General features: G+C 43.0%; 1 protein-coding gene across 1 annotated transcript in view; it reads right to left on the reverse strand.

The window, feature by feature from the left end:
• Positions 1-451: 451 nt before the first annotated feature.
• The window catches only part of grin2ab (glutamate receptor, ionotropic, N-methyl D-aspartate 2A, b), a 93224-nt gene continuing 66993 nt past the window's right edge, over positions 452-26682 (reverse strand). Inside the window, exons 9-20 of the mRNA XM_044347464.1 lie at positions 25793-25907; positions 25484-25686; positions 19809-19977; positions 17810-17963; positions 16262-16387; positions 13800-14029; positions 12954-13114; positions 10071-10258; positions 8987-9225; positions 6407-6590; positions 5247-6042; positions 452-5152 (exon numbers count right to left, since the gene is read on the reverse strand). Coding sequence (XP_044203399.1) covers positions 4150-5152; positions 5247-6042; positions 6407-6590; positions 8987-9225; positions 10071-10258; positions 12954-13114; positions 13800-14029; positions 16262-16387; positions 17810-17963; positions 19809-19977; positions 25484-25686; positions 25793-25907 — 3568 coding nt within the window. The 3' untranslated portion in view covers positions 452-4149. The remainder of the gene's footprint in view (positions 5153-5246; positions 6043-6406; positions 6591-8986; positions 9226-10070; positions 10259-12953; positions 13115-13799; positions 14030-16261; positions 16388-17809; positions 17964-19808; positions 19978-25483; positions 25687-25792; positions 25908-26682) is intronic.

Genomic DNA, 26682 nt, shown 5'->3' on the forward strand with positions numbered 1-26682 from the left:
AGCTTCCAGCTTAGAGAGTTTCACCACTTTAAGAAAGAAGCTGCAGAGGATCTTTAACAACTTCTTAGAAGGTGAGAAACCGATTGTGTAGCCTTCGTCTAATAAGCATCAAGTCACTTATAAAAGACACCCTGGGAAATACACTCATTTGCTTTCTTGCTGAGAGTTAAATGAGAAGATCGATACCGCTCTCATACAACAGCGGTATCGATCTTCTCATCTATCTTTCGCCAACAACGAGAGTAAATGTTGAACTGGCCCCAAAGTTGTCCTTATTATTGATCTATTACTAACCTACAAAGCATTAATAACTGTTTTATGAACCATTTAATGCATTGGTACTGAACTTGAAAGCTCATTATTATGTATTATTGTATAGATAGATAGATAGATAGATAGGTAGATAGAGAGGCAGATGGATAAAAAGACTGAACAACAAGACCCAGACAAGTAGAAAAATGTAACCTTTACTTATTTACAGATTGTACAGAGGTACTGAGTGACAAGGTAGTATTTACAACACAACTAGTAGCTTAGAAACCCCTGAACTTATACACAAGTGAGATACACAGCAGGACCCACAGGACTACACGCCAACGCGCACCTTCCACCCAGCACTGTATGTATATGAGCACACCTGGACCAAACTAAGAGCTGTGCTGAGCCCGGGAACATTTTCCACGCGTTCCTCAGTGGCTGCTGGCGTTGTGCGGGGCCAGCTGGGTACCATATTGGTGACATCACAGGCCGGGAGCCTGGGGAGGCAGGGTTGGGAGTGGAGGGAGGATGGGGGGGGAGGGTCCAGAGCTCCGGTCAGATGTGGTGCCCTAACCAAGGGTGGAGGGGGAACATCGACGCATGTAGCCCAGCAGGTCAACTCAGGGAGAACTCAGGTGTTGCAGCAAAATAGGTACCACCAGAAACACGAGCACGTCATGCAATTTAAAAAATCCAAAATAAAACAAAAGGTTGGTGTAAAAATCTGTGTGATGGTGAACATACAAAACTCATTCTACATGCTCTCTTCACCACAACAGTACAGACGCAACATGTGTGTATGTGTGTGTGTTTGTGTGTGTGTGTAACTGTATTTGTGTTATATGAGTAAGAGCCAGGTCAAATGTTACGTGTGGGACGAAGGGAAGAGAGTACAGAAAAGTACACACACACACACACACACACACACACACACTCACACACACACACACCACAAACAAACTCTCAATACACATATCATCCTCTGTCTTATATAAATGCCTGCACGGTGTAAAACACACACATACACACACACACACACACTCGCTCACACTCAGAGGTGAAACAGCACAGACTCGTAGTGGAAGAGAACTATGTGGGTGGAGGGGGTTCGTAACCACACAGGCTGGACTATCATTATTCATTGAGTGATTCAGATGAGAGACCCAGCGACGTGGAGCTAGTTTACTGGTTAGCTGACCAGGTGAGTGTGTTTGTTAACCCAGCAGTGAGGACTGTACAGTGAGGTCCCAACCAACAACACACCAGAGGAAAAAAAAAAAAAAAAAGAATCAGTTTCACACAAGAATCTAAAACATGCCAGTCTTTTTTTTTTTTTTTTTTTTTAAAGAAGCAGAATAAAAAGCCACGTTGTTATTGAAATGAATTCAACACGTAATACCATTCAAATCAAACAAATGAAATCAATTTCTAACATTTAAAACAAACAAAAAAAAAATCTCTGTACATAAGTATAATATTGCAACCTGATATTGTGCATATAACTCACACACCAAACCTGTTAAGTTTACCAAAGAGGGGCAGCGTTCACCGTTCAAAGGTGCGGTTTTTTGTTTCAAACTGTCTTGCATTCTTTGCAGCCAATATATATATATATATTTATATGTGTGTGTGTGTGTGTGTATGTGTGTGTGTGTGTGTGTGTGACAGGGAGAAAGAAAGAGAATAGAGATAGACACTCAGCTAATGGGAAATCAAGTCCTTTTTCCATCAAAATCCTTGTGCTCAAAAATCAATGCCCTTACTCAGTAGATTATGGATTTCTAGAACACTCATACACACATTGCCAGCTTGTCGAGTGTGTGTTTGTGTGTGTGCGCGCGCGCATGTGTGTGTGTGAGTATTGCCTCTGTAACGAGTCACTTTGCAAACTCTCTGCTTTGCCATGTGACTCTCTGCTGAAACATAGCGCTGTGTTCTCGCCAACAGAGAGCCGCAGAAGTACCAGCTATTCTCGCCAGGAGTATTAATTTGATGAGTAAATCTGCAACAGTGATGCACTCAGCCTCTTAATTCACTACGGATACATTAAACCGGGCCTAAAGTTCCTTTGTTCAACATAGAAAGTTATTAGAAAAAAGTACTGTATCCTACGAGAGCTGATGTTGAATTTGATGAACTCTTACGACTACTGATATTAAGTGATTTCCAACAATATGCTGAATTTTTTTTAAAACACCACGACTGAACTTTATTCTTCTGATACGCAATCTACTCTATAGAAGGAAGCATAGGGAAGGAAGTGATAGAGAGAATAAACAAAAACAAGCCGATGAAGGAATTAAGAAAGGCTAGAAGGAAGAGTGAGCAAAGCTAAAGTAAAAAAAAAAAAATAAAAAAAAAAGAAGAGAGAGATTAAAGAGTTGGTGTTGTGTATACTGTATGAAGCTGTGCCCATTATCTAACACTGTAAAACTTCTGACCTCACAATGAAAACCGACAGCGCTTTGCCTCAACGGTGCCCTAAAAACCCAGTGTCAAAGAGAAATAAGAGAAAAAAGAAAACATCTATCCAGCGAATGATCGAGAATATTCATATTGTTCAGTATAAAAGTGTTTTTGGTCAAACGTCTGTGTTAGGTGGCAGGGTATAAAATCTACAAAGTGCACAAAGAGAGGCTATCTCGTAACCTCGACACACACACCCACCCTAAACTACTACCCTAGACTACTGCGTGTGTGTGTGTGTGTGTGTGTGTGTGTGTGTGTGTGTGTGTGTATGTGTGTGTGTGCATATATGACCCTGTATAGGAGTTTAACTGTTACACAGGGCAGTAGGAAGCATGCAGTATGACCTGAAGGCTAGCTAAGAGAGGAAGCAAGAATGCTATACTGTGTGTCTCTAGATCTAGAAACACTAGAACACACACTCTCATCCTGAGAGGCTTTTACGGGCGGCCATGTTTGGTCCACTTTTTTTTTGGAATGTTCAATTAACTGACATCAACAATAACAAACAGTCGGTAGCTTTTACTTCCCCTAAAAAACAGACAAAGTATGTGTGTGTTCGAGTGTTTGTACGTCTGCGGACAGCAGCTGATACACTTCTCAGACCTGTGTCCTGACCAGCTGCCCGCCTCCCAGTCTAGTCTATTACATAGATAGTAATTTCCATTCAAGTCAAGGATTACTCTAGTGTAGTTTACTAATCTTTAAGCCATGCTGGCAGTGCAGTTTGGAGGCTCAGACAACATACGGGTTGACTGTAGAAATCATAGTGCAACAGGAAAGTCCTGGAGAGGGGCGGCTGTGTTTAGGTGAAATGTGTGTATTCTCCGAAAGAAAGGGAAGAAGGGGGGGGGGGCGCGCGAGGGGGGGGAGGTTGTGTCCCCTCCATCTCCAAGAGGCTGGTGAGAGGGCGGGACAGGTCGGCTCGTCTCAGTATCTTCCATCAGATCCCACTGTGGGTGTTTGACTCCATGTACAGTGTCCCTCTTATTCCGCCAGGAATTTGATCTGTCTGGTCAGACGTATTTGTCAGTTTTTAGCCTCGTTGCCCACAGCTTGAGGCTAGTACACACACTGACACTCACACACACTCTTCATCTTGTATTGTGCCTCCAGGTGTCCCTGTGGCCCCCAACCCTGCCCTATAGAGGGTGTGATAAAGAAACAATGATCTATTTATTTATTCAGCATCACCATTAACCTTTTAGTCCAGAGCAGACCTTCCTGTAGCTCACCTGTGTGTGTGTGTGTGTGTGTATGTGTGTGTGTGTGTGTGTGTGTGTGTGTGTGTGTATGTCTGTGTGCATGTTTCTGTATATGTGCTTAGAATCAGAGCTGCCTGGTCCGGTCACACACTTTCTTTCTTGCATGCGTGTGTTTCAGTGAGAGTAAGTGAGTGTGTGTGTGTGCGCGCGTGTGTGACTCTCAGACGTCAGACTCGATGCTGGGCATGCGGCGGTAGAGCCGGGGCCGGTTGCTGCCTGCGCTCGAGGCTCGCGGTGCTGTCACATAGCTCATTGGCTGAGAGGCAGCAGGTGGGACCATGTAGGCCACCACAGGGGGCTCCTGCTGAGGGTAGAACACCTGTTGGTCAACATGGCCGCCATGCTGGTTGAATTGATGGCTGCCATGGTTACCGAGGGTAAGCGACACTGGCATCCGCTGCTTATAGAGCTCGTGGGCAGAACTTCTCTGCGGCATGCGTGTGACAGCCTGGGAGGCGGGGTCTCGTTGTGTCGTGCCAGGAGCTGACTGGAGGAAAGGGTTGTGAGAGGGGCGATCAGGGAAGAGACTCTTTGAGCGCCGGGGGAGAGGCATTGGGGCGTCCAGGCTGTGGTGGTGGGAGGGTGATGGAGAGGGGGGGCTGCGGCTGCTGAACGGACGATCAGAGCGCATTGTGAGAACGTTAGCATAGGCCCCCTCGTCCAGGGTCAGCTCCCTCTCCCTATCTCTGTCAGGCAGACTCAGCCCCCGCAGGTGGGTGTGCGACTGCGACTGCCGCTCGGGAACGCCGTCCGGAAGCACGTTCTCATAGGAGGGCTGGCGACTCAGCTGGAGGTGCTGGGCCGACGAGGAGGTGGGAAGAGGAGATGGGGAGGTAGGGGAGGGCTCGAAGTGGCTGACTAGCCCGTCCCCTTCGCCCACCAGGCCCAGCTCGTTCTGGGGAAGGTAGTGTGTAAACATGTCCCCGCTGTGTGGGTGAGTGTGTGTGTGGGAGTAGTGTGAGTGCAGGTGGTCTTCGCTGATGTCGTACAGGTTTCCCAGGTGGGCGCAGGCATCACAGCGAGCCTGTGGCGAGCGGACAGTGTAAAGGCCGGAGTAACCAGTCAGCTTGGTCAGGCAGGAGCGACAGTGGCCGGGCCTGGCGCTCTGTGTCCCCGAACCCGCAACTGGGGCATCGAATGAACCTCCAGCCTTCTCCTTCACACTGGAGGGAGAGAAGATGACACTTATTACTCAAAAAAAACCAACAACAGCACTTACAACACGGTTTTACGTTTATTTCCTAATGAATATGATACCTGCTGTGTGTGTAGGTGCTGTATTTCTTGTCCTTCAGGGAGTGCAGGTCGGCCTCAGCGCTGTGACTGTGGTGCAGCAGGCTGGCACTCAGCTGTAAAATGGGTGCGTCCGCCTGGTGGGAGTGTGTGTGACTGTGTGAGTATGTGCTTTCAGGTGGAAACAGGTCAGGGGGGTAACTGTGGTCATCACCTCCCCCTTGGCTGTCCCGCTGGTATGGAGGAGCAGACTGGAGACTGGCCTGGTCTGAGTCAATGGAGTAAATCTTGGATCCTCCGCCCCCACTTCCCCCTCCTCCTCCTCCCCCACCCCTTTTCCTCAGCTGATTGATTGGCTTGAATCCGCCCCTCGCCGCCATGGAGTCAGAATCTTTGTGTGATGGCGGCCGGCTGGAGCACTCTGATATGTCAGAGTGCGGCGGCTCTTCAGGAAGGTAGCGCTGGCTCTTCATTTGTGGAGGTCCAGGTCCAGATGCCGGGGTGGGGCTTGGGCCGTGGCCTGGAGATACGACAGTGGGCTGGGTCTTCAGGGTCTCCACGCTTTTCTTCCAAAGGGCTCGAGGCTTTGATGCAGGGCAGGCCGGCCCGGGAAGGCGGGTCTTGCCGTTGTCGTTGGTGATTGACAGCTGGGGCTTGTTGGGGCTGGTCTGGAGAGCAGGGGCTTTTTGTTGCCCGGGAAATGGCGCAGCATTGTTAAGGAGGTTTTTGTGTCGCCCGGACAATGACAGGAAACTCTGTGGACCAGCGGCGTTGCTATAGAGACCAGGACCCTTCGGAGGCAGACTATGGAGGGAGTTACCTAGGAGACAAGGAGAGATGGACCTCAGACAGCTGATACAATAGATGGATGTTTGGATGGATGCTCAGCCAGTTTGCTGATACATTATCTATTGCCCTGGCGAGCGGTGTACGCCATCTAATGTGTTTTTTAATCATGGGGCTAGCTTGTACTTGACAGTCAATGCGATTAAAGTCTGGAGTCCACAACAAGGTGAAGCGAGTCACCTTTACTTATGCATACGTAGACTGTATAGAAAAGGCAGGGTAACCTCTGTATGTAGGCATGTTTGCCTGCTCTGTGACGGTAGAGTCTATTCATTTTGACCTCTATATCTTCAAAATATACACTATATGGTGTACTGTGTATAACAGGAGGACAGTACCTTTCCCTGACACCATATCTAGGATGCTAGGCTGCAAGAGGACTGTGTTGCGTTTGGGAGAAGACAAAGCCATGGACTTGGCGGACTTGAGCAGGTGCAGCATGTTGGCTTGAGGACTGAAGTCAAGCTCAGGAGCCTTCTTCTTCATATCTATATGAACTCCATGGATACAGCTCCATATACCCTGAGAGGAGAGGAGAGGAGAGGAGGAGAGGAGAGGAGATGAGAGGAGAGGAGAGGAGAGGAGAGGAGAGGCAGGCAGGAGGGAGATAAGAGAGATTATAGAGTTAAAAAGAGTTAATTCCCAACCCAGTGACTTCACCGAAAAAAAAGGATCAAACATGCATAAGACTAATTTCCTTGCAAGGTAAATTAGGAAAGACCTCTGCATCCTTCTCTCAAGCCTGTTCACTGCAAACCTTAAAGGGACAGTTCACCCCAAAACAAAAAATACATATTTTTCCTCTTTTACCTTTAGTGCTATTTATCCATGTAGATCGTTTTGGTGTGAGTTGACGAGCTTTGGAGATATCGACCATAGAGATGTTTACCTTCTCTTGAATACAATGGAACTGGATGACACTCAGTTTGTGATGCTCAAAGCACTAAAAAATACATTTGAAAGACTCAACAGCAATGTCGCTTTCCAGAAATCATGACCCGTTTACTCAAGATAATCCACGGACCTTGTTGTGAGCAGTTTCATGTAGGAACAATTTTCTTTCTACAAAACTACACCCACCAACCATGAGTAGATGCACGCTTCCTTCTGCGCAGTGAGATGGTTGGTGGGTGTATTTCGGTAGAGGTCTGTGGATTATCTTGAGTAGCAGGGTCATGATTTCTGGAAACAGAAACATTTTTTTGGCGCCTTGAGCACCACAAGCCGAGTGCCATCCAGGTCCATTGTATTCAAAAGAAAGCAGGCATCTCTGCAAACCTTGGCAACTTACACCAAAACGATCAAAATGGATAAATAGCGCTACAGGTAAGAGGGAAAATATGTGTTTTTGGTGGGGGTGAACTGTCCCTTTAACCGCATTTTGTTTTGTAATGTGGCAAGGAGAGATAATCGCCACTTTTTTAGATGAACTGCCCGCAGAGGCGCCAAGAAAATTTAATTCAGGTGATGATGTCACTGGAGGGGGGCTTTGAGTGCAAGTAGATGTTCTTCTTAAAGCCACTTAACCTCCAGCATCGCTGCTCTAATGGCATGCGCACACCGAGTGGCGGACACACACACAGCAAACACGTCGCACTCTTTTTGTAAAACACTCAATGTGTGAAATGCAGCTCGTCTGGAATAAAAGCCCTGCCTAACACAGAGACATGACACATGAATAATGAAAGCGTGGTCCGTCTGGGTGGGCCCATTTATGTTTTGTGTATGTACATTTAGGTTTATGTGTGTGCATCTGTCTATCTGTCTGTCTGCGTGTGCGAGCGTGGTCAAGTCACGTCGCCGCACCTGCATGTGTGTAACCATTTTTAACTTTGTCCGACCAGACTTGTGTGTGCGTGTGTGTGTGGGAGAGTGAAAGAGAGAGAGAGAGCAAGAGAGAGAGAGCTTTGTGTATATGTATATGAGTGTGTGTCCACATCATCCTCTTAGCTGTTTGATTCCTCTATCCTGCCGTCCATATGCACGGCAGTAAATTCAGCTCTGCCTCAGCTGGGCTCTATAATCATACTATCCCCCGTCTTTCCTCTTTTATCAGACACACACATAGAGAGATTCCTTCTATATCTTAACAGTAACTATTGTACATGTTTCAGATATATGATTCACAAATACACACGCATGCCCGCAGATTTTCCCTTAACTGTGACAATCGTGTAAGTTTCAGACTCATTTCAGACATTCACACAACAAAAAGGCCCTTTTGCGCCTTCCTGTTTGCATTTTCACCGCATCTGAAGAACCGTGAAGATTAGGCAAATTAGACAGATAAAGGATTAAAAAATCAACAGCTTTGTTTGAGATGCAATTTTGGGAGGCAGCAAGACAACAGCTACAGAGTAATCGTTTTTGTAATTTATATATTATTTGAGTGGATGTCGTTAAACACCGGAAAGGCTTGACGCCTGTCTTCAAAGACGCAACAATCTGCTGAGAGTTTTTTTTTTTCCTTCTATTTTTCTGCTTTACTATGTAAATGTATTGAAACAATTAGAAAATATAATTAAGTTTTGTTTCTCTTGCTGATCCTTTGTGTGTTTTGCCCACTCTACCCCTTCATCCCATTCTCTTTTACAGCAGTCTTAAAGACAGCTTTATTTTTTAAACATCAATAACATTAAAAGAATTCCCCATCCCAAATCTTGATATTGATATTGCAGCCAGTGCTTGCTGTACATCAGCTTTTGCACTCTTGAGGATGGTGTTTGATCAGTAAGTGGAGAAATTTTGGAAACACTGGAAGATTTTAACAGCAGCAACTGAAAGTACTACTACAGAAGCAAAGGGGGCGAAAACTGCTATCTAGGAACCAAAACTGGGCCTGGTTTCTGATGTCAAAATGCAGTTAAAGTTCCTAATTTACCAAAAAAGGGTTATTGGATACATTTCCTTCTCCTCACCCTGCTGATAGTGAAGAGCAAACCCGGCCTTCCAGAACAGACACCAGTGAAGCAGTATCTCAGCCTCCAGTAGAAAAGGTGCTCAGAGATAAAGGTGAGGATGGAGAGGCCCATGGCTGTGGCCAGCATGTAGAAGACCCCTGCCATGTTGTCCACATCCAGTTGGCTGGACATCACCTCGTTCTTCTCATTGTGGCAGATCCCGGTGAGCCACTGCGCTTCTAGCTCCTCCATTTCACCTGTTGGAAAGGTAAGGAGAGAGGGAAAGTGAGAGGAGAAGGTTTAAAGATGGCAGAGGGAGGTAGAGGCGAGGAACGAAGGAAAAAGAAATTGAAAAAGGGAGGAAATAAAGTAAAGCGCCAAGCAAGAGCGGAAGGGTTGGAGGGGATGGGCGCTGGAGGGAAATAGAGAGGTGTGGTGGGAAAAAGGGGTATCATCACGAGGGAGGATGGAGAGGGGAAGGGAGGAGGGGAGAGAGGTGAAGTAGCAAATAGATCGTAATGAAAAAGGAGACAGGAGGTGGAGTGAAAAAGGGGTTGTAGGGGGAGGGGGAGGAATTGATGGTGATTGAGTGATAAGGACAGATGGGAGACTGAGTGTGTTTGTGTGTCTGCGCGCATGCGTGCGTGTGTGCTCGCGCATGCGGGTGCTTGCCCTGAATAAAAAGGCCGGGTGTGAAGCGAAGCGCTTTAGTGGTTTCAGCAGTTTGATTTCTTTCTGGCTCATTTTCTGTCTTCCATTCGCACCATCTCACAGCTTATTATACAGAACAATCTGGAGGAGTAAACATAACAGGACACGGTGGACACACACTCACACACTCACTCACACACACACACACGCACACATTCACACACAAACCCACACAGAGTAATGATGATGAAATGGTGTGTTAAGACTAACCCCTGATAGCTCTCTGGCAGAGGGAGAGAGGAGAGAGGGAGAGTGTTGGAGGAGGGGGAAGACGGAAGAAAAGCTGAGCAGCGGCACATCTGTAATAACACTAAAGACCTGGAACAACTTAGCAACTTAAGCTTCACTGTAGTGTGAATGAGATGATGCGGGATGCGTGCGAGCGCCTCACCATCTCCTATGATGCCCAGTATAGCCAGATCAACGAGACGTTTCCAGTAGGAGCCTTTCTGCAGGGCGATGCCATAACCTGTGGTGGCAAAGATGTAACCGCTGCCGATGGTAACCAGCTTACAGCCGTCATCTCTGCCAGCCATGTAGTTCAACACCGCAGCATCGTAGATGAAAGCATCCAGCTTTCTGTAAGAGAAGCACATGTTCTGGATTTACTATTAAGCCCGGTGCTCATGAAATGATTAATAGGAAAATATAGAAGACACACATTTAACATAGCATATTATAAACATATTATATAACATATTTCTGCTACACAAATTTAGGTTTATTACTTCTCACTTTTCTGAAATCCTAAATATTTTTACCTTTTCTTTTTACCAAAAAACTATTCAGCTGAAACATTACTGATAGAAACAGAAACATGCGACGAGAACATTTTGAGAAATAAGCTTATTTAATTTCTTGTCTGTTAAATATGAGGCCCGAATAACGGACCGAAAATTGCCTATTCAGTCCAATAAGAACTGCTCAGCTGGTGCATACGCCACAAAAGTTTCTAGCTTCTGGGTTTACTTCTGGGGGTATGCGGCCCACTGAATACGCCCAGTAGAGTTTCTCCCGTTGGCCCCGCCCACGAGTTCCTGCTTCGCCCATAGACTTTATATTGTGATGACGTGACAGATTTTTAAATCACTTTTTTTGGCTTGAAGAAAGTTCTAAAAATATAAAAACTCCATGGATCAAAGATTCACAATAGAAAGAGTCATAATTAACCTTGTTTGCAATTCAAGATGTCTTGTCAACAGTTTTACAGACGTCTCTTTTACAGTGGTGGTTTATGGGGAAAATGCTTTTTGGGCTGCAGGGGGGATTTTTGGCTGCAATACTGTGAGTGGCCACTGGGAAAAACTGGCTGCAAGGCAGCGCCGTATCCAGCTCTTATGATACATCCATGATGGGGCTACAGCCAACTTCTTAACACAGTGAGGTTGCCAGGCAACCAGGGGAAACTCCAGCAATTTACTGCACCCAGCCAAGAAATAGTCCTGCACATAATCCCCTGTTGAACTACAAATTGTAATTTTTACACTCTGATTTTTGTATGGATTTAGATTAAACAAACAAGACATAACGTGTTGAGTTGTCAGCTTAAGAGGTGGTAGGCAGATTTTTTTTATTTTTGGACAGAGCCAGTCTTGCTCCTCCCTCCTGTTTCCAGTCTTTATGCTAAGATAACTAGCTGCTGTGCTGTAGCTTCCTATTAATCATGCAGACGTGAGAGTGGTATGAATCTTCTCATCTAACTCTCGGTAAGAAAGTGATTAAGCACTTCCAAAAATGTCAAAATATTTTAAGTAGTGGCTCCAAAGAAGTGTGAAGTTAAATCGGAGGGGTCACACGAATATTATAGAAATAAGAAAAAGAATATTTCTGTTAAAAAAATGACTGTACACTATCATCAGGCTTCAGCAGTGAAGACCTCAACACTACTGAGTCTTCACTGCCAAATAGTGACTGTAACAATGTTCCTCTGATCCACGAACAAACCAGATGGATTACCCACAAGGCTTTTTTTTCTTGGAGCTATAATTTCTCACGCAAATCAGATTTGGACTCAGGCAGTGACTGAGAGTATTCTCCAGTGTGCATGCTGGTACAGTAAATGTTCACGTCCACGAGGATGCCTTTGTTCGCAGTGAGCCACACTCTTTACTTGCAGGTTTTGTCATTATTCTGACATGACAGGTTGAATTCAAACTAAAGGGCCACAATTTATATCTGACGCAACAATCCCCCTTTGTAGGCCCGATATGTCTAAGCTCAGCAAAAACAGAAGTTTGATGTATGACTGTTAACCAAACACAATGTAACCTGGAGCCAATATCACCAGCCTTTATAACAGCAGAACCTTGTTTTTAACTTCAAAAAAGCATAAAAGTGTTTTTATATAACACAATGAATAGAGCATAGTGTTAATAAATCCCCCCTGGGGCCCTCCATGTTAAATATGTATGCATAAATATAAAGCTCTCTGAATTTAACTATTCACCAAAGGGCATATGTTAAATGAAAACATGGAGTAGCTGTTGTTGCTATAGTTGGATTTTTTTTCTGCGCATAGAATTTCAGACTAATATTCTTTCATTTAAGTGTACACAGCATTTGAGAACAATATAAATCCATTAAAAAAATATGGAGCATTTTAAATATGTATTTTGTGTTACGGCCTATCTTATGACTTGAGTGAGATTTCGACTAGAATTCCAAAGCGTTTATATTTTATGCCGTCTGAACGACTAGTTTTCCTGAAGAATTCAATTAAACACTGATGACTCTGCTGAACACGTTCATTATAAAGTTTTGATGTTGTAAAAACAAAACATATTATATGAGAAACAAACCTTATCTATTTGATATGCAGTATCAATAAAGTAATTGCAGAAAGGAAATAGCAAAAAGTAAAATTATGTTTGGAGAAAATACCCCAAAGATCAAAGCACACAAAATTAATGAACACTGCAGTCATCCTTGCATTAGTGTGTTTAGGAAGGAGAATAAAGGTAGCGAACTCCAGAACAAATTACACTCTCCCTGTTTTGGCAGCTCCAGTAGCAACAAGACTCCATAATGAGCACATACAGACGGCATCTGCATTTTACCGTTAGTGACAGAAACACTCAGTAAAGTTACAGTACTGCAGCATTATACCATGAGCTGCTGCTAGGCCCCGTGGGGCTGGGATTGTGTGATGAAATGTCTTTTTTTTTTGTTTGTTTTCACACATTCTTAAGCATATATGCTGTCTGCAAACAGAATTATCCTCTCAGGTATAATAAATCTCAACTTGATGTGAGTTGGCTTGACAAGTTTACAGTACCCAGTCTTGAGGCTGACCAGCGCATCCTGGACTCCACTCTGATGGTATTTGGTCATGTACTGATGCATATCTGGATAGTTCTTCCTGATGTTGCGCTCTGTGCTGCCGTTGGGAACCGTCCCAAAGCGAAAAGGAGGGGAATACGAGTATGGACTCTGGAACTGGAGGGAGAGAGAAAGGGCAAGGCAGAGCGAGACAGATTGTTTAAAAAGGGTAGTGACAGGAGCACAAAAAAAAAAGGAAAACAGAGGTTCAAAGACAAAGAGAAGAAGGAGTGAGAGACGGTGGGAGGAATAAAAGACAAAGTGGAAAAGACAAAGAGGAAGTGAAGAAAGGGAGTCAAAGCGAGAGAGGGAGAAAAAGAGTGAAAATGAACGGGAGACAAAGGCAGAGGAGAGAGGAGGATGATTGGAGAGTGACAAGAAGAGACAGAGGAGATAGGAGGAGGGAGAAACAGTGAACTGGACTCATCAGTCATCATCATTGTGTGTCCAGTCTAGCGTAAGACTGGCTGAGGTTCTGCTGACACTGCCAGGCTCTGCGAACCACACACACATACACACACACACACACACACATCCAAATACAAACACACACACACACACGTCTTTGATCTGTGCAGCCTGTGTGTGTGTGCGCCCCTGGGTCTGCTGTGCTGGCAGTGTTAGTGTGGTGACAGCTACGGCCAGAGGGTTTAGGCTGTTGAAGCCCAAGGGCGCTCCCTGGAGAGTCCTGTCTGGCCGCAGGGCTGGCATCCATTACAAGAGCAACCCTGACTGTGAATGCGTTTAGTTTCTTCTGTGTGTGTGTGGGTGTTTCTGCGTGTCCATATATGTGTAATCCCACCTTCTTGTCAGACAATCCAGTGACTTGGTCCACAAACTCCTCCTGGATCATGAAGGCAGCCAGGTTGGCAGTATAGGAGGCCAGGAAGATCACGGCAAAGAAGGCCCACACTGATACGATGAACTTACTGGTGGTTCCCTTTGGGTTCTGCACCGGTACAGAGTTGTTGAACACCAGACCCCACAGCAGCCAGATGGCCTTACCAATGGTGAAGGATGGACCATGTGGGTCTGAGAGAGAGAGAGAGAGAGAGAGAGAGAGAGAGAGAGAGAGAGAGAGAGAGAGAGAGAGGCAGGGGAGCAGAAAAAAAGCAGTAAAAAATGATGTGCTGGAGAAAAAAAAAAACCTGGAGGGCAAGTACAGTGGTAACCTTATATCTCACATTTTCAGCTAAAGGTCTGATGCATATTATGGAGTAAAAAAACAGGCAGCCACGTAATAATTTACATTATAATACATGTTTTTTTTTTCCTGCTGCCTGCTGTACTGTTGCCTACTAGCAGCTGAATGCTAGAAAGCTGAAAAGTGACAATTACAAGTTTTGCAAATTATCGTACATCATTCCAAAAAAGTTCAAAACTCAGTTCAATTCAAACTGAGTTGTGATGCATTTGTTATTAAACTGGCACTGTAACATGTAGCTGGACATAATGTGAAGAGGGAGGAAAAAAAAGGATAATTAACTTTATAGGAGGATAACTGAATGATACTGAGGAACGTGACCCTATTATTTAGTTAAATATATATACATTTATATACATCTTTAGCCCACATCACAAATTTTGAGATGTTCATTGTGAAGATCAAAAAATACAATGCTGCTGTTAACTGAGAGCATTGTAGCAAGTAAATCACTGTCCACAGACTGTTCTGGTTCTCCAACTGAATCTAAAATGATGTGTTTCAGGCTTATGTTTGATAGTGAAAAAGAACAAAAAAAAAGGCGAGATTTAGGGTTGTTACTGTGAGACATTTGTGGCTGAAATGCACCACGAACAGCAAGTCAGGCTGTTTATTTCAGGTTGTGCCATGATTGTCTAGGTACATTGCTGCAACTGCAAGAAAAAAAAAGCACTACAAGTTGAAGTGAACTCTAAATGGGATTCAATAATGTGTGATGCTTGTGGCTTATAATGCATTTTAGCTGCAAATGTCTGCACTCAGGGTAAAACCATGAGGTAACTATTAAAGGAATAGTTCAACATCTTGAGAAATACTCTTATTTGCTTTCCTGCCGAGTGTTAGATGAGAAAATTCCACTCTCATGTCTGTACAGTAAATATGAAGCAACAGCCAGCAGCCGGTTAGCTAAATTTAACTTAGACTGGAAGACTGGAAATAGGGGGAAACAGCTAGCTTGGTTGGTTGAATGACAACCTCACAGTGACGACAGAACTACCAGAAAGTTGCTGCTCCCGGCTAAGAAACAGTCCAGCACATAACCCCCCATAACACTGTAACAAGACGTTTTTACACTTTGGTTTTTGTACGGATTAAACAAGTGAGATATAACATGTTAATTAGTGAGCTAGAGGTGCTGGAGGGCACATTTTGTTATGTATGGAAAGATCCAGGCCAGCGGTTTCCTGCTGTTTCCAGTCTTTATGCTAAGCTAAGCCACTCCTGGATCCAGCTTCATATTTGCCATACAGATACAAGGGTGATATCAATCTTCTCATCTACTTCTCAGTGAGAAAGCAAATATGAATATTTCTCAAAATCTGAATTAATGAGATAATTATCTCAGAATTCGGAAAAAAGTTTTCATGAAAAAAAAAATCTGCTCTGCTTTTCTGAATTAATGACATACTTCGAAATCCTGACTGAGATAATTATCTCATTAATTCAGAAAAACTATCTTAAGTAAATGCATTACGCTTCTGTAAGAATTCAGTCAGTGTGTAAGATTAAAAAATAGCTAATTAAACTTTGGATTTATTGAACTGTGTTCAGATGCACTTAAAGGGAAATCAAAGAAAAACGTGATTCACTAGCACTAGCTATATCTGGACTGGGTTTCATCTCATTTAAAGGTTAAATTAAGCTAAAAATCTAAGCTAAAATTCCTGCTTTATTCGACAGTGACAGTATAGATAGACGGGGGGACGGGGGAGAGAGCGGGGATGGCATGCAGCGGGGGGTGTGGGTCAGGATTGAACCTGTGCTGCTGCGGTAATGATACTCTATACAGTGAGCTGCCGGAGCGCCCCAAGGTTCAGCTTTTTGATGATGCCTCAGATTGCAGTTTTGGCGAGTAGCTTTGGGAGAGAATTGTTAATGCTCTCCAACATTAACTGAACTGTCCAAAGTTTGAGTTATAATAGGTCACCTCTTTTGCTTCTGGGGAAGCTTGTATTTGTGCTTTTTGCTCTGGGGCGAGACGATTGTTGTGATGTTCCTGACTGTGTGTGTGTGTGTGTGTTTGTGTGCATGTGTGTGTGTGTATATGTGTGTAAGCCTACCTTTGCCTTGGGCCAAGTTGCGGTTGAAACCCAGCGGGCTGACAAACTCAAAGAGGAAGACGGCGATGGCTGTGACAATGAGCAGCATCACAAACATCATCACCCAAACTGATGCACTGAAGGGCTCTGAGAGGAGAGAGAGAGAGAGAGAGAGAGAGAGAAAGTTAAAGAGAAATCAAGTACATGAGACAGAGAGACACTGTGAATGGGGAGAAAGAGGATACAGACTCTGAGAAATAAAGAGGGGGAAGCAAAAAAGCGAACGGGGATGAGGGGGAGATAAAGTGAGGAAAACATAATAGGGAAGACACAGAGAGGGGAGGAAGAGAGACAGGCGGAGTGGGAAAGAAGTGAGGGAGGGATGGACGAAGAGGGAGAGTTAGTCACAGAGAGTTTGACGGAGCACATTTCCATATTTCTCATTATTCCCTTGGATGAGAGCTGAGAGAGGGAGAGGCCTGGGGCGTGGGAGATGGTAGAGGAAGGGGGGAGAGAGAGAAAGAGAGGGAGAGAGAAGGAGGGTGAGAGAGGGAGAAGAATCAAACTCTGAGCGATCTGATGAGCCCTGCTGTGGGCATGTGTATGTGATCTACTTGTGTATGATCTGTGCATGGGTGTGTGTGTGTGAGAGAGTGAGTCGGCATGTGTTTGGTGCGTAGCAGGGCAGGAGTTCAGAGAGCGGGATGAGTGCCAGAGACGCTGAACCCAGACAAATTGTATGTGTGTGCGTGTGTCACTGTATGTGTAAGTATGTGACTGCCAGGGTTAGCCAACCTTGAGAGATTGTGCGCTGAGGTGCCTCTAATATGAGTGCGAGAGATACTGAACCGTCACTGATACCCAGGCCCAGGCTCAACACACACACCCGCTCACATGCACACATACAGTGCGCCTTCATATAAAAAACGCACACAAAGCATTCACCCTTTAACATACATACGGCCAAAGCACATTCATTCTCCTCACATCCTAGATTCAATACACAAACGTCCTAATATATTCGTGCAGTATCACACACACTTTTTTTTTTTTTTAAACACACACGCATAGTGACACATGGCTTGATACACAGGGACCAACACACGCATGGTACAATACATCCCCTCGCTTCCTGCCTCGCTCCAATGACAATACAAGACATTAGGCAAGCACAGAGGAGCGCTTCAGTTTCTAGTCAGCTGAACAACTGGAGGAGAGGAGAGAAGAAGAGAAGAGAGGAGAGGAGGCGAGTATCAAGAATGCTTTGTCTGAGCTGACTTTTCAAAAACAGCTGGCACGCTCCACTTCCTCTGCTCTGGTAGAAATATTAATGTGCTTAGGGTGTTGAGGCCCAGATAAAGTCAGAGTACAAGTGGAATTTGGCCAGCATATACTGTCTGAATAAAATATTCCATTTTATGTGTGGGGTTTTGCCAACATGTAAGCACCTCCCTTTTTCTGCCCCCACTAGTCAGCTCACTGGGGGACAGACGCAGAAAAAGAAAAAAGGAAAAAAAAAAGGAAATTAGTGTTTGAGGAGGACAAAAAGGAAGAGTATGATAAATTTACCGAGGAAGGCAGAAGGAGAGACGGTCCCATTGCTACGTGAGACCATGACGCTGATTCCAGTCTCCACAAAGGGCACGGAGAAGTCAATGACCTCTGACCTCTCCTCATTGATGGTCAATGAACCAACTGCCATCACTGCCTTCTTATACACCACCTGGCAGACAGAGAGAACAATGGTTACATTGTACATGACTCACTACCTACAGTGACGGAAATAAATACAGTGAGCTCTGTAAATATTTGGACAAGATCATACGATTCGTCTTTATTGTCGAAATATCACAATAACTGAGGGTATAACGCACAATGTCAGCTATAGTTTGAGGGCAATTTCAGCCATATCAGATGAAAAAGTAAAGATTCAGCTGTCTTTTTCATAGTGCCACCGATTCTGTGTGTCTGAATGTAGTCTGACAGACAGAGATTCAGCTCATAAAGATGTCATTTTTAGTAAGTAGTAAAATGTTATTTTTTTCTGATTTTACTGTCCAAAGGCTTCTAGCGGTCTGTTCACATAAACATTACCACAATCTCTGGATCATATTGTCAGGTTCCATTATCAGACGTTTTACGTCTCTATTTCACCCTTCACTGTGACAGCACTTTAATTCAATACATGATTGAATAAATAATTTCCAGAAAAGATAAGTGGCAGCAATCAAGTAGGTATCCTACTCCTGTTGAAGAGCTTCTTGACTTGAATTTAACACACTATACCAAATACAAGTTGATACATAATTTAAAAGCCTATTCAGTTGTATTTTTTGCCATAAAAACTACAGGTATAATCAGGTATGAAATTGTAGGACGCGAGCATTTTTGTGATGGTGAATATCTGATCATAGATAGACACATGAATAGATATAACCAGATTACAAACTCCCAGAACTTTAATATCTTAGATTACTTGCAGTGTAATGTTGGTATGTGTATCAAAAGAACTATCAATCAATTTAAAAGAGATGACAACATCCATTCCTGTATTTTGAAGTTTGGTGGTGGGACAAAATTTGGATCACTGATTGTGGCTTTAAAGGATAAATGTGGTGATATTCTTTAATTTTCTTATTGTCAACAAACCCCACAAAAAAAACAACAATGAAGTTATCCTACTAAGCAAGTAGTCCCTGTGTAGCCAAGCCCTGATCTAGCTTAGTCCTCTGTGCCATAGACCTCTGTTGTCCAAAAACTACTTAAACCTATGGATGAGCCGCACAGTTGCACTGGGTTACATGTTCCGTCATTACCATGAACATGGGAACTGTGGCTTATTTTGAGTCAATCCCACATAATCCATCCTGATGATGTGAATACTCAGTGGTTCACCAAATGTGTGTTAATCTGAGTCCCAAAATAGGTATAAAAACAGTCCCAAACAAAAGGCACCATTTACTCCTGTTTGAGTAACATTTGCTAAAAAAAATACAATGCCCAAAAGATTCAGGAAATTATGTATGTAGCTTTAAAAAAAAAAAAAAAATCCTCATTAGGAACCAATGGGCTTGGGGCTGAGAGCCACTTGCAGGGTAGTAAAGTTGCAAAGTATTGCGAATCAACCTAATGCATTTTTTTTTTTTATTGGATTTACATTTGCATTTATTCATTTGACAGATGTATTTATCCAAAGTGATGTACAAATGAGGTACAATCCAAGCCACAGTAGCTCAAGGAGAAGCCTTCGAGGATAAGTGCCTCAACACTCAGTTCCACATTCCTCGTGTACCACAAGGCTGCAGGTACATGAAGTGACACATAAGTGTGCAGAAAAACGACCTTTTTCTTGTGAGAGGGATAGAGAAAGATCGAGAGATAGAGAGAAAGAGAACATTAAGTGAGTAGGTACTATCAGAGGAGGTTTCCAAGCAATATTTGTTGACAATATGAGAAATATACTGCACAATAACACCAGCTTTATCCTTTAATCTTTACATTTAACAATAAGATTTCAACAGTAGGAGACAGACCAATATGGTAGTGTAGTGGGATATGTAGGTATTACCTCTCCAACCATGCCGTTCCACACGTTGTTGATCTTCTTGCCGTGTTTTCCATTGGTGACCAGATAGAGGTCGTAAGTAAACTTGACGTTCCTGGCTATCTTCTTCAGAATGTCAATGCAGAAACCTTTGCAGCACTGCTTGATGTACGAACCTCCTGATGTGCTGTTACTGCAACACACACACACACACATGTGCAAAAACAATGAGGTCATATTTTTTTATATCAGAGCACATTTCAGTGTTATACAGTGAGTTTGTTGACTGTAACAGTAACTGTACTTTAGCTGCCTGCTCACTTCACATCTGGTGGTTCCATCAAACTGTAAAACTAGAATTATGACAGTGCAGAGTAATACATAAATACTGCTGAAGGGCAGATAACGCTTGTAGAGTGTATGTGTGTGTGTTTCTCTTAGTGCCAGCTAACCAAACCAGATGAAAACACAGGGGTACTGAGCAGATGCTGCCGGGCTTTAAATAGAGCTAGGCTCTGTAGAACAACCAACCCACATGATTAAAATATCAGCTGTCCTTTCCTGCGTCTCTGTCCTCACTCTTCTAGTCTGTCCCTTTCTCCCTTCCTCATCACTGTTCCTCTCTTCCTGTCCATGAGGAGGTACTTCTCCGAAACCCACAGTATACCTACACACTCTGCAGCCTCTCAGACAGGACGCGCAGGATGAAAACGGATGTTTAAGTAAACTTTTCTGACAGCCCTCCCCAAGGACCTCGGAGCAGTGAACTAAACTGAATTGCTGGATCAAATGATTCTCATAATCTATTAAAAGGTATCAGCATTTTCAAAAGCATTTCCATAAAAAGTTAATTCCGTTCCCATGTCAGCCATCTTTGATGTAGCCTATATGGATTGGAACAATAACTCCGTGACCTTTTCACTTGCCATTTTAGCTGACTTCAATTCAAGAGAAAGTTTATAAAGAACTGAGGGATTCACATACCGAGAACACAGAGAACGACTGTCAAAGAACTGCAACATCAAAGGATTAAAAGATTTTTCAACAGCAGTCAACTGTATTGTGGCGCAGCACAATGGTGTGTGTATGTATCTGCGTGTGAATGTGTGCGTGTGTGTGTGTGTGTGTGTGAGAGAGAGAGAGAGAGAGGGTGCATAGTATACTATACATACAGTATGTGTGTGTGAGTCTGTGTATGTACAGTATGTGCCCCAGGTGTTCTAAAGCACACAAACTGTATACATTAGCTCTCCCCAGCTGAGCCCCCTCTGTGTCCTTATGTCACTATGTAAACACACACATATTTACACATAAGCGCACACACACACACACACACACACACATGCACACACACACACACACAAACACACACACACACACGCAGAGCGACAACAACGGACTCCCCGAGGTACACATATAGTACATCTGTTTGATTTACATCATACTTTTATAACAACAAACACACACAAATAAGATGGAAGTAGTGACTGAGAAAATGTAGCACTTATGGATGGTTGGATGTATGTAGGCGTGTATGGACACATGGATGGCTGGACACACAAACAGCAAATGTAACATAATCGCTTTGCATAAAGGTTGAGAAATCTCGGGTCAGGTCACAAGTTAAACTCTCCATGCATGGTGATTCAGCCATCTAATTGTCCGTGCCTACAGTGATGCATTGTCATGACATGTATCAGAAACTCGGTTGTTGTGTTGTATCTCTTCTCTTTATGTCTCCTGTCTGTCTTCTCAAGCCCTTCTGACAGAAAAGTGAGGATTCTGTTTCTTAAAAAAATGAATACATCTTCAAAGAGAGTAATTACAGTTGATGTTTTTGCACTTTTTTGTGGCTCGCAATAACTATCCTGTCCTACCTTATCCGATTCCATCTTATACTAATGATAATCCAGAACAATTTTGATTATTTTCTATTGTCTGGTTGAAATTATGATGTTTATTGAAATTATGGCAGTAATGCTGTCAGTCACAAGTACAATAATTGAGAAAAGATGGATTTTTGTTGTGCTTTTATCCAGTTATAAACCAAAAATACTGAGACAGTGTCAAATCAACCTTCTGAAATTGTAATTAGTGTTTACTCTGAACTAGCCGTATACACACAAGCTCGGTAAATTGTAGAAATTAACGGAGAGAAAAAAACCTGCTTTGTCTTGTCACGCAGGGGACTTTATTGAAGCGTCCATATCGAGCGGATAATTGGAGCAAAACACTAAGATGTCAAAGAATCCGAAGGGAAGTTTCTCTGAGAAAGTTTGAAAACTTACTTTCACTTTCTTACTTTCTGACTATTTGAAAAATATGTCTGCATTGTTTAGACAGGCCTGCAACATATTTCAGCCACTACAAAAATGCCTTTAAAGCTTTTTCAAAGGGAAAAGTCCATTGTATTATTTGACGTGTTGATGATGAAAGGAAGGCACTACAGCTTCCTTTTGGGCTGATTTATAAAAGTTTACCTTACCAGAAAAAAGTTTGGACACAGCTTCCCATTCCCACTTCAATGAGTGTGTCTAAACCTTTGACTGGTAATGTACATCATACATGTAGAAACACACTGAACTGAAATCTTAAAGTATATATCATGTGCCAAAAATCGCAATCAAAAAGTGAAATTATTGAGTAAGTTACATGCCTTGAATCTATATAAATGCTTAATTTGTGGCACAGTGAATTAATATGAAATTTAGTTTAAATGTGATATGAATTCATATTTGTAATTATGTTTTAAGATATTCAGGTCACTGCTATTGTTGCAATAGAGAAAGTGAAATAAGTAAAATGAGAGGCATGAAGAAAAAAATATGCATAAAAAAATACACCTATCATAGCACAACAAAATAAATATGAATTTGTGAAATGTTTCCATTCCATTAGCTGATGCTCTTATCAAGAGCGGCTTACCGTGCTGATAACAGATAACAAAATATTCCTGGGATCGTAAAGCGATCATGTCAGATAAACCATGCTAAAAATAAAAGATAAATCTAAGTAAACAGGTACAAGGGACTTGTTTAGTGTACAATGGGGATATGGGAAATTGGGATATTCAGGGGAGAGAGTTTTCAGCTTACAAAAAAAAGTAGGGACTAATTCTGCTGTCCTGCCTGGAGTAGGAAGGACATTTCACTATTTGGGAGCAGTAGAAAGAGGAGTCAAGGCCAGGTGAAATGATGACGTGCCTGCCGCAGGGAGTTGAGAGCTAAGTGGCCGATTGTAGCGCAGGACAGAGCACAGGCTGGCGTTTACAGCTAGACCATAGCCTGCAGATATGGGTGTGCGACTCCCTCAGGAGCCTCGAACGCCAAGATCAGAATTTTGAATTTGATGTGAACAGCCACCGGCAGCCAGAGGGGAGGGAGCGTGGGGAGATAGAGCGTGGGGGCGGGGGAGTGGTGGGTGACAAAGGAGAGCTGGCTTGGTGGGAGTCAGAGTAGACCAGAGATGACAAAGGTTGGGCAGCATCCCACATGAAACATATTTTTATTCTCAGTCTCCAGGTACAGTTCAGGCTGCAGTTTTTTATTTATTTATTTATTTACTGGTTTGTTTCAAGGTCCTATATTGAGGAAAGGGATTCTCCCTTTCTCTTTTGATTATAAAGCAGGTCTAGGTGCTACATAAATACTGTGAAAGTATCAAAATGCTCAGTCCACAGAAAAATGCACACAATCCATATTCAGAAGATATGCTTTTAAACGAGCCATTTGGACTTTCATAAGTTTGTGATGTCACAACTATACGCTCAGCGTTTGCCTGGAAGGGGACCCCCCACCCCTCCTGAAAGAAACAAAATATGTTTATTTATGTTATTTACCTAATTTATGTACTTGTTTCATTTATCAGTGTGGGAGTCTCGACTGCGTTTTGCTGTCATTTATGGTCGTGCTAGTTTCTCTCCTCTCCTCTGCTCCCTGTGTCTCACCGTGGGCGGGGCTTAGCGCCTACACACACACAGAGCGGAGCGGAGGAGAGACAGACAGCGGAGAAAATGCTGCACAGTTGTGGGATGTCAGGAAGCAAATTTGTCATTGCACAGCCTTCTAAAGGTTGGATAATATTATCCTCAGCGGTGGACATCACAATTTACAGGTGAGTTTTACCCACAGCCCTGGTTTTACCTACAGTAGCTACTGTAGGCTACAATCCATTACCTTTAGTTGGCCTGGGCATGTGTCACACAGAAAACAGCCAATGGAGCCAAGAGAATTGAGCTGACACAAAACAGCCTGTTCTTGCTAGAGCTCCAGAGAGAAGTTTGAGAGAGGAGATGTAAAGCTATATTGAGATGGTTTTTGGTACTTAAAACCACAAAAATATCTTCTTATGACTATCAGAACTTCAAATAAAACACCGGAAAAGTGTAAAAATATAGGACCCTTAACAGTGCACATTCATAGACATTACTGTAACATGCCAGATATAACTAAAAGGCTAGTTTTCATCTGTTGCGGCCAAATTTTAATTTTTTGATGTTTAAAGACAGTATGTACTACAGAGGAAAACAATAAGCAGCATTACTACATGTTACATCTAAAACAACACATGCAACACACTGAATTACTGGCACAATCAAACAAATACCACAATGGACGATGCAATTACAGTGGTGGCAGAAACAAAAATCAAGTACACTGACAGATTGACATTAGCAAGCTTACAGCAACAGAGAGTAATTCATTTTTAATGCTGACAGAACTGATTATCCATAAATCAAATGAGAACTACTTAGCTGGTATGTGATAAGCTCTCTGACAGAAGTTGGGATAGAGTTTTATTCTTGTACAACGCTGACAAAGAACACAAAATAATAAGTAATGTGTTGGGAAATCACTGAAACATCTTGGCTGCCTCAGTTGGCAGGTACAGTAGTTACATGTGTATCTGAAATTTGACTGCCATACAAATTGTTTTCGCTCAAGCCTTAAAGGAGAAGTTGAAGTCGACACCTATAACACTTTGGGCTGCACAGGAGGTGTTTTTCTTTGTGAAAAATATACATACTGTACAGTTTCGACCAAATTGTAACATGGACAATGTTGGAGTCCAGTAGCAACTTGTGTTTCACTACTACCATGTGCACACAGTGCCAGCAACATCCATTTGGATTTGAGTCTGAAGGACTTACAGGTGGTGAGTCATTATTATATAAAGTAAAATGAGTGGGTCCAGTATAGATGTTTGTCAGACAAAGTGGAAATGCATGATTGATTATTATGCTCTCAGACAGATTGAGACCTATTTGAGAGGTGTGATTCTATTCATTTAGGAAAATCTGAAGAAATACAAGTAGATAGATGGGACAGGGCAACTTATTGACAATGTCTATATTTACATCAACCTACATATACTGTACACTATCCGCTGTATACACATAAGTCACTTATTACATTTCACAGTAGATTTTATGATATTTTTTTCACCTACTTGCCTGTGCACAATAGCTATATTTATATGTCTGCTTATCTCTGTCTAGCTTGTTGTTCTAGCTTCATGTCTTCTGTGTTAAAAGCCACTGGAAACCAGAGTCAAATTGGATGCCTCACCCTCTTTAACACCTCCAGTTCAGGGAGTGTGAGCCTTTTCTTAGTGATTTTGTGTGACTTTCAAATGGTTCTTGAGCAGTGGGTAGGTGCTGTGTATGTGTGTACTAACACATTGAGGGTGTAGCTACTTACTCTTTGACATGTTTGCGGCAGGGCACAGAGTTTCTCATGCAGGTGCCAGTAAGGATGTCCACATTGTCAACAATAACAAAAGGTTTCTCCTCCAGAGTGACGATCGAGAGATGGTTTTCATCAGCATCCTCATCTCCGTAGGAGTTATATCTCGGCCACACAGGGAACATCAATGACAACGTCCCGTTCTCCCAGCGGCCCATCTGTATGAGCACAAGAACACAAAATCAGCAACACCGATCTTAATTAATGTGTTTTGACTTTTTAATTTCCTTGATCGTCGGCAAAAATGCTGTGTTCATTTGTTACCTTCTCCCACTTCCTTTCACTATTCAGGACGATGACAACCAATTTGGGGTTGGCCTGGTAACCATCTGGAGTAAAGGATAAGTCTCTGCCCTCATTCCACACATGCATCATGTGTCTGATAAACATGGGAGAAAAAGAGAGGGGAAGGAAGCTGTTATTTTCTCTTGTTTTGCATGTGTTAAGAGTGTTTGTGCACAAGAGCAGATAAGTTTGAAATAACAAGTTAAGCACTCTGTAATCACTGCAAGAGTATCCTCTTCAAATCAATGCTGCGTTCACCCACTGTGTGTGCACACACGGCTGAGTGTCTTTATGTGTGTGTGCATCTATTTGTGTGTAGGAGGGGGAAGAGTCAGAGGCCACATATCTCTCCCATCAACATTCTGCATTGATTTCTCCACAGATATACGCCTGAAAGACAAGCCACTGGTGCAACAAGAATGCCCTCACTCTCTTACTCACTACAGTTATCCTGCATACACAAACAGATCCTTCGCTGAAACATTTACACACTCGCTAAAGTGAAGCAGCAGAGAGAAGTAAATGAAACCGTATCACGCGCAGTGATATGGGATTAAGAATACACTCACTCGCGTAAAACAATTTTCAGAAAGCGAGGATGTTCTGACTGTTAAGACTGGGATAATAGCATGAATTCCCACTGGGAAAAGGAGAGCTGTCTCAGGAAGTTTACTAAAAAGACCAAATCACAAGAGGGACAGCAGCTGTCCAAAACAGACAACACTTATTCTTCAATGCCTTATGTTCTGTGTAATTAGAAATGGTTTGATTCATTTTGACATTGTGTCAAACACGGTTGGTCAGACGACGCTATAAGACTGAAATATCATCTGACTAAAATAGCATATTTCAAAAGCCAAAAATATTCA

The sequence above is a fragment of the Thunnus albacares genome, chromosome 3 (genome assembly GCF_914725855.1).
Source record: "Thunnus albacares chromosome 3, fThuAlb1.1, whole genome shotgun sequence".
In the NCBI taxonomy this organism is placed as follows: domain Eukaryota; kingdom Metazoa; phylum Chordata; class Actinopteri; order Scombriformes; family Scombridae; genus Thunnus; species Thunnus albacares.